This window comes from Nerophis ophidion, linkage group LG14 (genome assembly GCF_033978795.1).
Source record: "Nerophis ophidion isolate RoL-2023_Sa linkage group LG14, RoL_Noph_v1.0, whole genome shotgun sequence".
Classification (NCBI taxonomy): Eukaryota; Metazoa; Chordata; class Actinopteri; order Syngnathiformes; family Syngnathidae; genus Nerophis; species Nerophis ophidion.
In genome coordinates this window covers 37,821,142-37,836,289 of record NC_084624.1, presented here as the reverse complement: position 1 = coordinate 37,836,289, position 15,148 = coordinate 37,821,142, and the positions used below count along the sequence as shown (strand labels likewise).

The following is a 15,148-nucleotide window of genomic DNA, read 5'->3' as shown; positions in this document are numbered from 1 at the left end:
TGCAAATTTCATGGCTGGCTTACAGCGTGGTCACTCCGGGATCACTTACGACCGCCAGACAATTCTGAATGTGGATAGATCGGGCCGTTTTGGACTGAATGACGCGTGCTTGCTAGACCGGCTAGCTAGCATGGGAATACTTTGCCGGCTACATCCAGCGGCCTGTGAAGCAGCGGAGTATATGTGTTGTCTGTCTATTTATGAATAATGCAGACAAGGAGTGTTGGATGAGTTCTTAATGTTTACTTTCAGAGCGTGCATATCACAACATACAAGATGCCGTCATGGCGACACAACCTATAACGGGCTACCGCGCATGCTCGTCACTCCTGTTGCATGCTGGGTAGGGTAGTTCTTTTTTTCCCTGGCTCATAATATCACAATTTAGTACCATGTATATGCGTTCAGTTTATCAAAGCACCAAGCAAACAATCGGAAAATTCCCATCATATCAATTCCAAAGATATGGTCATAATTATTTTAAGTGCACTACGCAGAATAAACACAACATTATTAATATTGCTACTACGGATAATTTATTCAAAAATTCCCTAAAACAGCCCTCTACCTATAATATAGGTTTTTTAAACATAAGATCCCTGATAAAAAAAATTTTTTCTGCTGTTACCTCAGAAATTGCCTGTTCAGATGTTATGATTGTGGCTCAGAGATTTGTATGTAGATTATATTTATTTTCCATAACAAACAGGATAACTTAAATACCCTGGCAGTGGCAATAAGCTTAAATGTTTGTATTTACATTTTTTGAGTTGATTTTCATAAAATATGCTATTTAACTGCTGCTGTTTAACAAGGACTGATTTAAATTGTGTTTGCATAACAAATGTTTTGGCGTTTTTGTTCAATTTGGAGAATATTCCAATAAAGGTGCACTACACACTACTTTTGAATTCATTATTGGGCTTTGCGTATACAATGCAGTTAATCGCGATTAGTCGGAGAAATAGTGCGATTCCTTAGATTAAAATGTTTAATCGTTGCCCCGCCCTAATATATATATATACTGTATATACATACATACAAACACAAAACACAATATATATCCATCCAACCATTTTCGCTGGAGCCTATCTCAGCTACAATCAGGCGGAATGCGGGGTAGACCCTGGACAATTCGCCACCTCATTGAAGGGCCAACACAGATAAACAGATAACATTCACACACCAGGGCCAATTGAGTCTTGCCAATCAACCTATCTCCAGGTGCATGTCTTTGGAAGTGGGAGGAAGCCGGAGTACCCGGAGGGAACCCGCGCAGTCACGGGGAGGACATGCAAACGCCACACAGAAAGATCCCGAGCCCGGGATTGAACCCAGGACTACTCAGGACCTTCGTATTGTATACATATGTGTGTGTGTATAATGTAGCCCGGAAGAGTAGGGATGCATGGGATTCTGGGTATTTGTTATTTTGTGTTTATGTTGTGTTACAGTGAGGATGTTCTCCCAAAATGTTTTTGTCATTCTTGTTTGGTGTGAGTTCACAGTGTGGCGCATATTAGTAAGAGTGCTAAAGTTGTTTATATCACAACCCTCAGGGTAACCTGTATGGCTGTTGAACAAGTATGCCTTGCAATCGTTAGCGTGTGTCTGTAGAAACCTCATACGACATGCGACTGGGCTGGCAAGCTCATTGAACGTGCTGCAGAGGGCTCCAAAGGCAGCGCTTTCATAGGATGCCCTTAGTATTGTTAGTCGAGGGAAATTCTGCAAACATTCGCGAGAATAGTTGATCTGACATTCGGTAGCCTCTCGGAATATTTGGAAGGGTTGGCAAGTGTGATGCAGTCAAGTTGCATTCATATTAAACTTGCGGGCCTTACTATCATTAAATTTTCATATTAAAAGGTACGGGCCGCGTGTCTGAGACCCCTGGTTTATACATAGCACAAAGTAAAAAAAACTCTGTATGCAGTGTTATTTCATTTCAGATTTCAAAAGAGTTTGGTGGCTCCCATTGTTTTCTTTATTTTGTGAAACGGGTCAAAATGGCTTTTTGAGTGGTAAAGGTTGCCGACCCCTGGTCTAGATCATGCAACCTTATTTAGCACGTTTGGAAAGTACGGCATAGTTACATACAAAAGGCTGTGGTAATTTTGGTGAGGAGGTGACCACTGCAATCACAGATAAAGGAGAGAGGATATTTTGTTTGCGTCTCAGTGTATTTGAAATGTCAGACATTAAAACAGTAGACATATATAAATCTATCCAGTAATTCTGAGCTGCTAGATTACTTGAAAGCGGTTCTGCAGAAACCAAAATGAATCAATACATTATGCAACACTGCATTTTCCAACATTCCAGCACACCATTGCAGTTTATTATGTTACTATTACACTGTAACACAACAAAACAGGGTGCTGTGCAGTAGACAGAGGCAGAACATCCATGAAATCCTGTAATACCACTTTTGCACTTGTTTTCAATTGTACGTGCAATCTTAGTAGATCACCCACAACACGCTCACTAACAATACATTTGGAAAAGCTAATTAACACTTGTTATCTGGTATCTTAGTAAATTAGGTCTATTGTCCTATAGGTTCCCAAGTATGTGAGAGCATGTATTGACACAAAGCATTTGCAATATTATAGTCACATGACCCGAATCAACTACTTTAGGCCCAACCTATCAGTGACATCACCGTAAAATGACCCAGCATGCATCTGCTGGCCATGCCTTCAAATCCCCCAGGGTTTTTTTCTTTCCACGCGACAGGAAGTCCCTTAATTAGAGTGGAGTCAGAGGTCAGAGGTAATAAGACGGACAGCTAAGATGACATCATTGCTCACTATCAGGACATGTGACAATCTTCCTGTCTGCCTGTGAAGACACGTAAGAACGGTGTTGTCATAGCGATGGAGTGAGCAGCTTTTAATTAGCGCTCAAGAATGTGGAGTTTGTACTTCAAAGCCAGCAAACAGAAAAGCTAAGGAATCTAAGGGCAGGAAGTAAAAATATTCTAGAGTTCAGTCACGTGACCACCTCACCGAGACATTTCGGCAAAAACTTGTTCATGTGGGTGTTTGTGAAGGCACGCAAGCGCGTGGGCTGAGGGTCACGTGAAGCCACAAATGTGGTTCACTTTGAAGTTCAGCATTCTACATGAACTCCAATACAACTTTGTCACTGATACATGAACAATAACAGTAACACCCCACAATTCCTCACAATACTAAAAAACAAAAACGACAGAGGAAACACTGCATTAATCTTTGACCCTATAAACATACTGGCAAGCTGTTTGGTTGACCAACCATCAGAGACGCTCATCCAGATGTTCAACATCATGTTCCCACGCCACCGCACTCCCACTCCTCTTCCCCCAGGAGAGGAGTACAATTTACAACAGCTGCTGAGCCAGAAAGACTTTCCCACACTGCAATAACTTCCTGTCAGCTGATATGCCGCCTGCCAATCAAAGGATTCCTTACCAGGAGCGTTGTCACTGGCGTAAAGACGCGGTCCAGCTGGAGACATCTGTGTTACATGACACAAGTATGTATTGCACAGCTGTTGCCATGGAAACAGAAGGAAGGACAACTCTTGTTGGGGGCGTGGCCACCCAAAACAAGACTATGAGGCGGTTGCAGAAATAGACGTCTTTTTTTAAACGAAAGACGAGAATGCGCCGCCGTGAGCGTACCGGACGCAAATAACGCTGTCCATCGTGTTCGCTCCGACCAAGTTTGCTTCGTCTGGGTTCAAAGATCACGGCGGGACAAGAATTCAGCTTCTCTCTGTAAAAAAATGCTAAACTTCACTACGTTGCTGTAGCAACATGGATGAAACATTCACAAGCGGACACGTACTACACACACTTGCAGCTCAAACTTGAGTAAAGTAGTTGCTTGTACACAATATGTTTTATGAATGAACATAATAACATGTTATACAACTTGTATATACACAATAATATGTTGTATGAACACTATCATATGTTGCATATGATAGTAACACATGCAACAGGTGTCCTGTGAGTGTACCCGGGCCCGCGTTTAAGTGATGATGGTGACAGTGGAGGTCTTACCGAGGTGCAAGGTGAGGTTGATGGAGTTGGGGTACTGGACTCCGGCCAGCATGGTCTGACTCTGCCACCAGGTGGTGTCCTGCTGGTTGTTGTAGTCGGTCAGGTAGACGGCGCTGTGTTGGTTCGTCGTGTCGCGCGCGTCGCAGATGTGGCACGACTTGGTGACGCCGGTGGCGCCCGTCTGGACACAGTACTCCTCCGGGGGGGTCCCGCATGTGTTGGTGGCCATCACCGTGACGTTGAAGGCGGCGTTAACGAACTCGGGCATGCAGCGATGCGCTCTCCCGAGGTCATCCGCGCATTCGTCCATGGCAGCACCGACGAGCGCCGCCGCCGCCCAGCACGCAAAGGCGATCAGAACCGGGACCGGAACCCGGAGCAGACCTGGCATATTGGCGTTTGTTTGTGCGAAGTTTCCAAGGAGTTTCAAGTGGTTCAAAGTTGCTCCGAACTGGCAGTGAAACGACGGGCGTGATACGGAAGTGGCACCAGTGGCCAGTGGGTCATGCGGAAAGGTTCGTTAGAGAGCCGGAGTTTGTCCAAGTGAGCTCAGCTCTTTGTGTCCGCCGCCATGAACACGTCCGAGTAGACTACACCCAGTGCCACAGTGCGCATGTGCAACTAAGACCCGCGCCGACTTCCGTGCTGGAAAAAAAAAAAAGTGGTAGCGACTCCTTGATCAACTTTGACCCCGCCTGACTCCTTCAAAACAACGTGTTCCCTTTAATAAGCTAAGACCCTGTAATATTGTCATAGTTCAACTTAAAAATGTGTTTGATCCATCAAATGTTCTTATACACAAAACAATACTGCAGTACCTACAACAGGGGTCACCAACACGGTGCCCGCGGGCACCAGGTAGCCGGTAAGGACCAGATGAGTCGCCCGCTGGCCTGTTCTAAAAATAGCTCAAATAGCAGCACTTACCAGTGTGCTACCTCTATTTTTCAAATTGTATTTATTTACTAGCAAGCTGGTCTCGCTTTGCTCGACATTTTTAATTCTGAGAGACAAAACTCAAATAGAATTTGAAAATCCAAGAAAATATTTTAAAGACTTGGTCTTAACTTGTTTAAATAAATTCATTTATTTTTTTACTTTGCTTCTTATAACTTTCAGAAAGACAATTTTTTTTTTATTATTTTTTTTTTTTTCTTTGTCATGAAAAATGGACGTTTTTGTCATGAAAAAGGGAGCTTTTTGTGGTTGGTGCACTAATTGTAAGCGTATATTTTTATTTTTTATGTTTTAAATAAAAATTAATAAAAAATTCTTCTGTGGCCCGGTACCAATCGGGCCACGGCCCGGTGGTTGGGGACCACTGCCCCTGGGAAGTGAGGTGAGCAGTGGGCAGCAGCGGTGCCGCGCCCGGGAATCATTTATGGAGTTTGCATGTTCTCCTCGTGACTGCGTGGGTTCTCCACCCCCAAAGACATGCACCTGGGGATAGGTTGATTGGCAACACTAAATTGGTCCTAGAGTGTGGATGTTGTCTGTCTATCTGTGTTGGCCCTGTGATGAGGTGGCTTCTCGTCCAGGGTGTACCTCGCCTTCCGCCCGAATGCTGCTGAGACCCCCAGAGACCACAAAAGGGACGAGCGGTAGAAAATGGATGGATGGAAGGTCTCTTATTCTTTTTAATAACATTGTTATTCTGAAGCTAACTATTGATAAATAAAATCATTCTTACCATTAATGCAACTTCTTGAACAGGTGTGGTAGAAAACGGATGGATGGATTAAAATGCATGAAAATGTTTAATATTTAGAACGTTATTTTTAACACTGATTACCAGCGGAATTATTCATGACTTATCGTGTTAAGCAATGTCAGCTCAGATTTATCTGAGAGCCAGATGCAGTCATCAAAAGAGCCACATCTGGCTGGGAGGCCATAGGTTCCCTACCCCTGCTCTAGAGAGTTTGCGCTGGACAGGGAGTTGACAGATTGGGCTTTTAACTCAATGTCTAGTGTTCACACTCTCACTTGGACTCGCAGAGGTACGAGCAGTAGAAATTTGGAAAGTTTGATACCTAGACAGGACCAGGTGGGTTACACTACATTTCCTCGTAATTGCTACACTTACTATAATTTATCACCAGACGTAACTACAACACGCTTGCTGGCGTAGTACTCATAAACATACTGTACTTACTATACTTACAGTACAAACGGTACTATAACTATCTATATTCAAGGGAGCATGAATTTACCATGAATTGATTCACGTGGACCCCGACTTAAACACGTTGAAAAACTTATTCGAGTGTTACCATTTAGTGGTCAATTTTACAGAATATGTACTGTGCAATCTACTAATTAAAAGTATCAATCAATTAATCAAAAAAAGCAGTGTGACTTGCGGTCTAGTGTGTTGAAGCTAAGCTAACCAGAGGGTCTGCTTTTAAACAACAGATAAACAAGAAAAATAATAAAAGTTTAAAAAGTAAGTCATTGTTTTCTTTATTTAAAGAAATGACAAGAAGTTGTCTACTCAGCTTACAGACTCACACATAGTGACAATTTAAATCAACGGCAATCAAATTTTTACACTTTACCTTTAATAAGAGTATAATAACTTGTTTATGGTAGTGTAAGATGTCATATCCTGACTTTTACAGGCCTCTGAACTACATCATGATGGTAACTTAGCGCCCCCTGCAGGAAACAATCAAAACAATACGCCAGCAAGCACAAGCCCATTCTTATTAATTAAGTTCTAAATGCTACCTATTTTATCTTAAGGTTTACACAAAGTAAATTAAAATACTAACAATGCTAATTTTTACCCTTGTAACAGTTTAAGCGGGCACAGGTTAATGTAAAAGGCTCTTGGGTTAACTTTTAAAACATTGGATTTGTGGAATTTCATATCAAGCTATCAAATAATGGAATGGTCTCCCAGACAATCTAAAGCAGTGGTTCTCAAATGGGGTACGCGTACACCCGGGGGTACTTGAAGGTATGCCAAGGAGTACGTGAGATTTTTCTAAAATATTCTAAAAATAGCATCAATTCAAAAATCCTTTATAAAAATATATTTATTGAATAATACTTCAACAACATATGAATGTAAGTTCATAAACTTTGAAAGGAAATGCAACAATACAATATTCAGTGTTGACAGCTAGATTTTTTTGTGGACATGTTCTATAAATATTGATGTTAAAAATGTATTTTTATGTGAAGAAATGTTTAGAATTAAGTTCATGAATCCATATGGATCTCTATTATAATCCCCAAAAAGGGCACTTTAAGTTGATGATTACTTCTATGTGTAGAAATCCATCCCTCCATTTTCCACCGCTTTTTCCCTTTTGGGTCGCGGGGGGCGCTGGTGCCTATCTCAGCTACAATCGGGCGGAAGGCGGTGTACACCCTGGACAAATTGCCACCTCATCGCAGGGCCAACACAGATAGACGGACAACATTCACACTCACATTCACACACTAGGGCCAATTTAGTGTTGCCAATCAACCTATCCCCAGGTGCATGTCTTTGGAGGTGGGAGGAAGCCGGAGTACCCAGAGGGAACCCATGCATTCACGGGGTGAACATGCAAACTCCACACAGAAAGATCCCGAGCCCGGGATTGAACCCTGACTACTCAGGACCTTCGTATTGTGAGGCAGACGCACTTACCCCTCTTCCACCGTGAAGCCCATGTGTAGAAATCTATATTTATAATTGAATCACTTGTTTATTTTTCGACAAGTTTTTAGTTATTTTTACATCTTTTTTTTCCAAATAGTTCAAAAAAGACCACTACAAATGAGCAATATTTTGCACTGTTATAGAATTTAATAAACCAGAAACTGATGACATTGTGCTGTATTTTACTTATTTATCTCTTTTTTTCAACCAAAAATACTTTGCTCTGATTAGGGGGTACTTGAATTAAAAAAATGTTTACAGGGGGTATATCACTGAAAAAAAGGTTGGGAACCACTGATCTAAAGAACAATTCTAGTATTCACTTTTTCTCACAAGCAGTTAAAGACAGGCTTTCAGACCACCGGTCTTGCTCACATTAGCAATACCAGGCAAGTAGTTGACCATCAGATGATACCCTGGCGGGAGCAGTACCATTCCAATCTTGAAACATAGCAAACTTTTTTATGTATGGGGTATATAACTATTGAATGATACCCTTATGGGTATTATCTGATGGCTACTGCACTGTATGTGGACTTTGATAAAAACTGCTGCAATTTATATACTTCTGCACTTTTAAATTAAGATGCTAAAATACTGTAACTTGACGCCCACTGAATTGTAGTTCACATACCCTGTATGTATTGTACTTGTATTTTAAATTGTTTATCAGTATGTAATTTTAATATTGTTGTGTATTTTCAATCCTGTGTAATTTTGTTATGGATGTTAGATAGAATCACCATAAAAGGACTACAGATGGAAATTAGCATGGTGCTAAATCTGGTGTAGCCATCTTCTTAATGTAACTGCACATTGTCCTTCAAATAAACAAATACAAAACAAAAACACAACTGTAACAGACCGACCTAGAACAAGATGCACAGCTCATCTGCGGGCTATAGAGCGTTTTCCGTTCGGGCTCCAGTACTCTGGAATGCCCTCCCGGTAACAGTTCGAGATGCTACCTCAGTAGAAGCATTTAAGTCTCATCTTAAAACTCATCTGTATACTCTAGCCTTTAAATAGACCTCCTTTTTAGACCAGTTGATCTGCCGCTTCTTTTCTTTCTCCTATGTCCCCCCCTTCCTTGTGGAGGGGGTCCGGTCCGATAACCATGGATGAAGTACTGGCTGTCCAGAGTCGAGACCCAGGATGGACCGCTCGTCGGGACCCAGGATGGACCGCTCGCCTGTATCGGTTGGGGACATCTCTACGCTGCTGATCCGCTTGAGATGGTTTCCTGTGGACGGGACTCTCGCTGCTGTCTTGGAGCCACTATGGATTGAACTTTCACAGTATCATGTTAGACCCGCTCGACATCCATTACTTTCGGTCCCCTAGAGGGGGGGGGGGTTGCCCACATCTGAGGTCCTCTCCAAGGTTTCTCATAGTCAGCATTGTCACTGGCGTCCCACTGGATGTGAATTCTCCCTGCCCACTGGGTGTGAGTTTTCCTTGCCCTTTTGTGGGTTCTTCCGAGGATGTTGTAGTCGTAATGATTTGTGCAGTCCTTTGAGACATTTGTGATTTGGGGCTATATAAATAAACATTGATTGATTGATTGATCTCCATTTGAGAATACCATTCATTTCTCAAAGGGTTTTGTAAACAACATTTTTTTAGGTTTGCCTTGGTACACAGAATGTTACGAAATATACAAGGCCCACTATCCTCTTTAAAAACCCAGAAGGCCAGGCTTTTGATTGATTGAAACTTTTATTAGTAGATTGTATAGTACAGGAGATATTGCGTACAATTGACCACTAAATGCTGGTAACACCCAAATAAGTTTTTCAACTTGTTTAAGTCGGGGTCCACATAAATCAATTCATGGTAGGTCATCAAAGCAAATCAAAATTTAAAATTTTGATTTGCTTTCCTGAACAAATTTAAAAATTTGTTCAGGAATCACATTTAACGCCCTCAGACATAAAGGTGTAATAAGCATGTTTTTTAAAATTGTAAATAAGGATGTATAACACATTGTCACTACTAGGTGTGAATGTGGGGTAAATGAATGATGGGTTCTCATGCACTTCTCCATGAGCGCTTTGAGTATCTAGTTGATAGAAAAGCGCTATATAAATCAAATTAATTATTATTATTATTATACAGAGTACCGGAATTTTTAGGTACCAGTTCTTGATTGGGTCGGTCCAAGCGGATTGTTAGAGTTCCGGATTAATGATACTGCTATGGGTGCAGTTTTTATCCAGTTGACGGTTGTCACATTCATTCAGGTGCCACTGAAAAGCATAAAAAAGACACGGTGGAACAGCCAATCGAAGTCGAAATGTTAACGTCCCACTTCCGGTTTGATGGTACGCGGAATTAAAGAAAATCATAGTTTTTAAGCGGGATCACGGATGGAATCAATGGTCGCTAAAAACAGATCTAAATGCAGAAAGTCGTCGAAATTGGTATATTCCGTGCACTTGACAAACAGTTACAAAGTGCCAAATGTAAAAGTTGAGTCACACTTTTCTAGCAGAAATATTTCTCAGATAGCTCACTTTCCCAGATTTAACTCACATTTCTCAGATTTTGCCAATTTTCATAACATTTAAGTTTAAATTAAATGTTGACTCTGAATATTATATCTAAATGTTAAATCTAAACCTAAATCTTAAATATAAGTCTATATGTTAAATCTAAACCTAAATTTTATCTCTAAACCTAAATCTTAAATGTAAATGTGAGCGCGGAATGTTAAATCTAAACCCAAATCTTGAGTCTAATTTTAAATCTAAATGTGAACGATAAATAATAAATCTAAACATAAATGTGAAATCTGAACCTAAATGTAAAATATAAACCTACATCTTAAAACTAAACCTAAATATTAAATATAAATCTTAAATATATATGTGAGTGCTAAATGTTAAATCAAAACTTAAATCTAAATCTAAATCTCAATATGAGATTCCTCCAAAACGCGAGGCCTCTCAGCCACAAAGCCGCGCCCACATTGCTGTCTCTCAGTGCTGACACTCCTACACCTTTCCTACTGCAGAAGAAGAAAACATGACGTGCTTAATGACAAATAATGCCAATAAAGTTGCATAATTAAAACAAATGTTTGCTCCAATCGAGTAAGAGTGCATGGTCTGTTGCATAAAGACAATTAGATACTGAAACACGTCGACTCTGCACTTTTTTTCTGCCTAGGCATTTGGTTCAGGCGGTCGCATTGTCTTGTCCATACTTTTTAAGAGCCTCTTTCTCTGCGTTGTCCTCTGAAATCTTAACACCTAACTTGGAATTGATAAACTGGACTATTGCCTCAATCGACAAAATCTTCTCGAAAAGGAAAAGAGGTTCGAGGGAGCCTGGCTGCCCTGACGGAACAATTGTTGCGAGGTACGTGAGAGACTCCTAGGAGAAATAAAGAATCATGTGCCTCTCAGTGCTTTTCGTCGAGGACGTGGTAGACATCTACCTATTTGGAACCGGGATCGCGGGGCATCTGCTGATTGGGCTGGGCATTGCTTTTGTGGATTGTTCAAATTTGGAAGACAATGGCAGCTATTAAAGTAGCCATATGGCTGCCCGTCGCAATGGAAGGTTTGGGTCGAGGAATGGGAACACAGACGGTGGCGATTTCTGAACTGAATCGTAAGTTGGATCACATCACTGACAGGCTTACTGAAATGCGAAAATTTATCATCTTGAAAGCCAGCCTGGACGATTAGATCAGACAAGCCAATAAAATGTCTGTCCGCTTGGAAAACAACAATCCTTATCTACGACTCGACTCCCTCAAATGGCCTTGACGCCGCTCACAACAGAAGAAGGCTGTTCCGAAAACATACCTCGATGACTCCTCAGTGATAGCCGCTCAGACCTCCCTCCCTCCTTCAACAACACCTGTGAGTTGAACTTTGCTCATAACGCCTGCATAGCAACTGCAGGCCAATAGACACAATGACACAACACACTGGACAATGGGCATATGCACACACACACACATACACACACCCAGGGGTGATGGACAGCTGAGCAGTGCTTTAGATAGCAGCAGCCTGCCACCGTAGCCCCCACTGCCTCCCTCTGTTGCAAGTTTTGTTGATTCGATGTAACTTGTTTATGTGTGCTTATGGCTATTACATTTTTTTTCTTGGCCTCAGTCTGGACCCCCTCTCCAGGAGCTCAGTCTGAGACTGAACATTTTTTTACTCATCCACCACCCCCCTCCCACCGGTGTTTACATTTCCCCCACCTTTCTAAGGGACCCCAGAAGTTGGCAGACCCATCAGCGTTCCTGTTCTGTCTCCCTGTAATGTACAGTATGTCTGCTCTTGATTGGGATTGAAAATCGGAATTTCCCCTCGTTGATTAATAAAGTATTTCTGATTCTGATTCTTCTGCGTTTGACAATGAATGGAATTGTTTCTTACACCGAGTCATGCAGTCTTTTTGAATACAGCTATTTCTAATTTGTATATGTTTTCATCTTTTCTCTGCACTCTCACTTCATAATTGTGTCACAAATGAACATTAAATTGCTGTAAGAATAGTCTAAATATGTCTAAACTGTGAGCTAAATGGTAAAAACGCAATTATAGTGCAAGTGAATTTAAGTCAGCTTCTCTTCATCCAAACCTTTTAAATCACGCTTCTCGACGAGCCAAGACATGCCCATCAATCAGACAGTTGTGCTGTGTAGTGCTGCGAGGAGCAGGAAGATGTAAAATAAGCATATTAAAAGGCGCATAACGCCGGATTCGTACCTCTTACCAAATCACGAATTCACACTCACCATGATCATGTTTTAACCATTTAGCTGACAATTAAGACATATCCTTCAGAACCGATCCAAAGCTAGGCCGTCAGCTGGCAGCTCCTTATGCAGCAATCTTATATGACAGTGACCGCGTTGTTTCCAGCGCTAGTAAAGTTCATAGGTGACATAATCATGAAGTTAGAGTGCAGCAAAAATTATGAAAGAAACATACAAATGGAATAATGTGTATTCATGCACACTGCATGCCTCGGTGTAAGTCCATTCAATGTCAAACACAGAAGTGCAGCGTCAACGTGTTTGAGTGTTTAATTGTCTTCATGCAACACACTTTGCATACTCACATGTTTGGAGCAACCGTTTTTTAATATACAACTTTATTGGCGTTATTTGTTATTAAACACCTGTCATGTTTCCTTCTTTAGCAGTAAGTGTAGTGTGTGCACTGAAAAGCAGAGTTGTGGGCGCGTCTTTGCAGCCGAGAGGCGTCGGTTTGGTGGAATATCCATCCATTCATCCATTTTCCATCCATTTTTTTGTTCCCTTTGGGGTCACGGTGGGGCGCTAGTGCCTATCCCAGCTACAATCGGGTGGAAGGCGGTGTACACCCTGGACAAGTCGTCCCCTCATCACAATGGTGGAATATTGACATTCTATATATATATTCATCTTTACACTTGGCGAAAGATTTAGTGCTCACATTTATATTTGGGTTTAGATTTAACATTTAGCGCTCACATTTAGATTTAATATTTATGTTTATGATTTAGGTTTATATTTAACATTTAGATTGGGGAAAATTGTGGGGACAAGGCATAAAATGAGGAGAAAATCAACAGTTATACAAACTCTAATGCCAAAGAAAAAAAGAACAGAATGGAAACCTTAAAAAAGGTAAAATAAAAACTGAGAAATAAATCTTGATACAAACGAACGACCGGCTTCTCCTAAGAAGAAAATAGAAGCTATGATTTAAAGTCTTCTTTGGTTCGAGCGAAATTATTAGCGAGAAGAAAAATTATATCTTGGCAAATATAACTAATTCAATCTGAGGAGCTATTAATTGTTTAAAATTCATATTACTTCAATAAATTCAACAGGTGACTTCACTATTGATGCATTGGAAATAAATGATCTATTTAGAGAGTACAGGATATCCATTTTATATCAATTAGAAATATCTCAAATATTTGTAAGAAACAAAATGAATTAATTAATCAAAATTGATTTCAAACGTTAACAAAGAAAAAATAGTTACCTATGAGTTTTAACCTTTGAAGAAGTTTCAAAATCAAAGCACAAATAAGTCCAGTAAATGTAAGGATAGAACAATCAAACACAAATTCATTACAATACTTCATTGTTAAAAATGTTGAATTGAAAAACAAAGTCCTCTCAACCTCGCAACAATTGGCAGTCATATGACTGATCTTACAGCCTTTTTTTTTTTTCCACCTGAACTTTGTGAAGTGAAGTGTGAAGTGAATTATATTTATATAGCACTTTTCTCAAGTGACTCAAAGCGCTTTACAAAGTGAAACCCAATATCTAAGTTACATTTAAACCAGTGTGGGTGGCACTGGGAGCAGGTGGGTAAAGTGTCTTGCCCAAGGACACAACGGCAGTGACTAGGATGGCGGAGGCGGGAATCAAACCTGCAACCCTCAAGTTGCTGGCACGGCCACTCTACCAACCGAGCTATGCCGCCCCTTTGATGGTATGTTGTTGTTCAAATATGGTCTGCTACAAGGTTACTAACTTACTTTATCCCACTTTTGCTACATAATGATTGAACAGGTTTTGTACTGAAACGCCAAAGATTTAATGATGTAAAATGGGTTCTATATTCTATGTATGAAAAATGAAGAAGAAGAACACAGTAGACGGAGAAAAGTATATGTTCAGTCATCTATGGATTTTAACATAATTTCTTAAATGGGTTGGAATTGTTATTCCAATTTGAGTTGATTATATGCTGTAGACATATTTGAACAATTCTCTGCAGGCTACAATACCAACAATTTTAAATTAGGAGGAAATGTCAAACCAAGTTATAAAACTAAATGTATTAATGCCAAAAATGGATTTACATGAATTGGGGTCAAGATTACACTCTTAATGAAAACAATTTCCCATTCAAATGATCATCTTTTTAATTGAAAACGCGAAATAATCACTTGATCGCTGGATGACCCTGCATGTTTCAATAATTGGTTGTATAACTATTTTTAAAAAAAGATAATAAATAAATTAGAAATGCATCTTTGCTATTCAGTTGGAACAGTAAAAATCAAGATTGAGAGTCAGGTTACTATATACCTTAAATACCCCCGCAACCCCGAAAGGTACAAGTGGTAAAAAAAGGATAGATGGAATGAGGGTTCAACATGTTCAACAATGATCAGTTACTGGAAAAAAGATAAAAACTCCTTCCTGAGAAATAATTTTGATATTTCGCCATTATATTGGATCCACTATGGACTGTTCTCTCATCGTTATGTTGGATCCACTATAGACTGGACTTTGACAATATCATGTTAGACCCGTTCGACATCCATAGCTTTCGGTATTCCCTAGAGAGGGGGGGGTGGGTGCCCACATATGCGGTCTTCTCCAAGGTCTCTCATAGACATTGTCACCGACGTCCCACTGGGTTGAGTTTTTCCTTGCGGTTGTCGTTGTGGCTTGTGCAGTCCTT

General features: G+C 40.5%; 1 protein-coding gene across 1 annotated transcript in view; it reads right to left on the bottom strand.

The window, feature by feature from the left end:
- lamc1 (laminin, gamma 1) overlaps positions 1-4,666 on the bottom strand; it is a 44,443-nt gene extending 39,777 nt beyond the window's left edge. The window contains exon 1 of the mRNA XM_061920642.1: positions 4,052-4,666. Within this exon, the coding sequence (XP_061776626.1) occupies positions 4,052-4,442 (391 nt within the window). The 5' untranslated portion in view covers positions 4,443-4,666. The remainder of the gene's footprint in view (positions 1-4,051) is intronic.
- Positions 4,667-15,148: the final 10,482 nt, after the last annotated feature.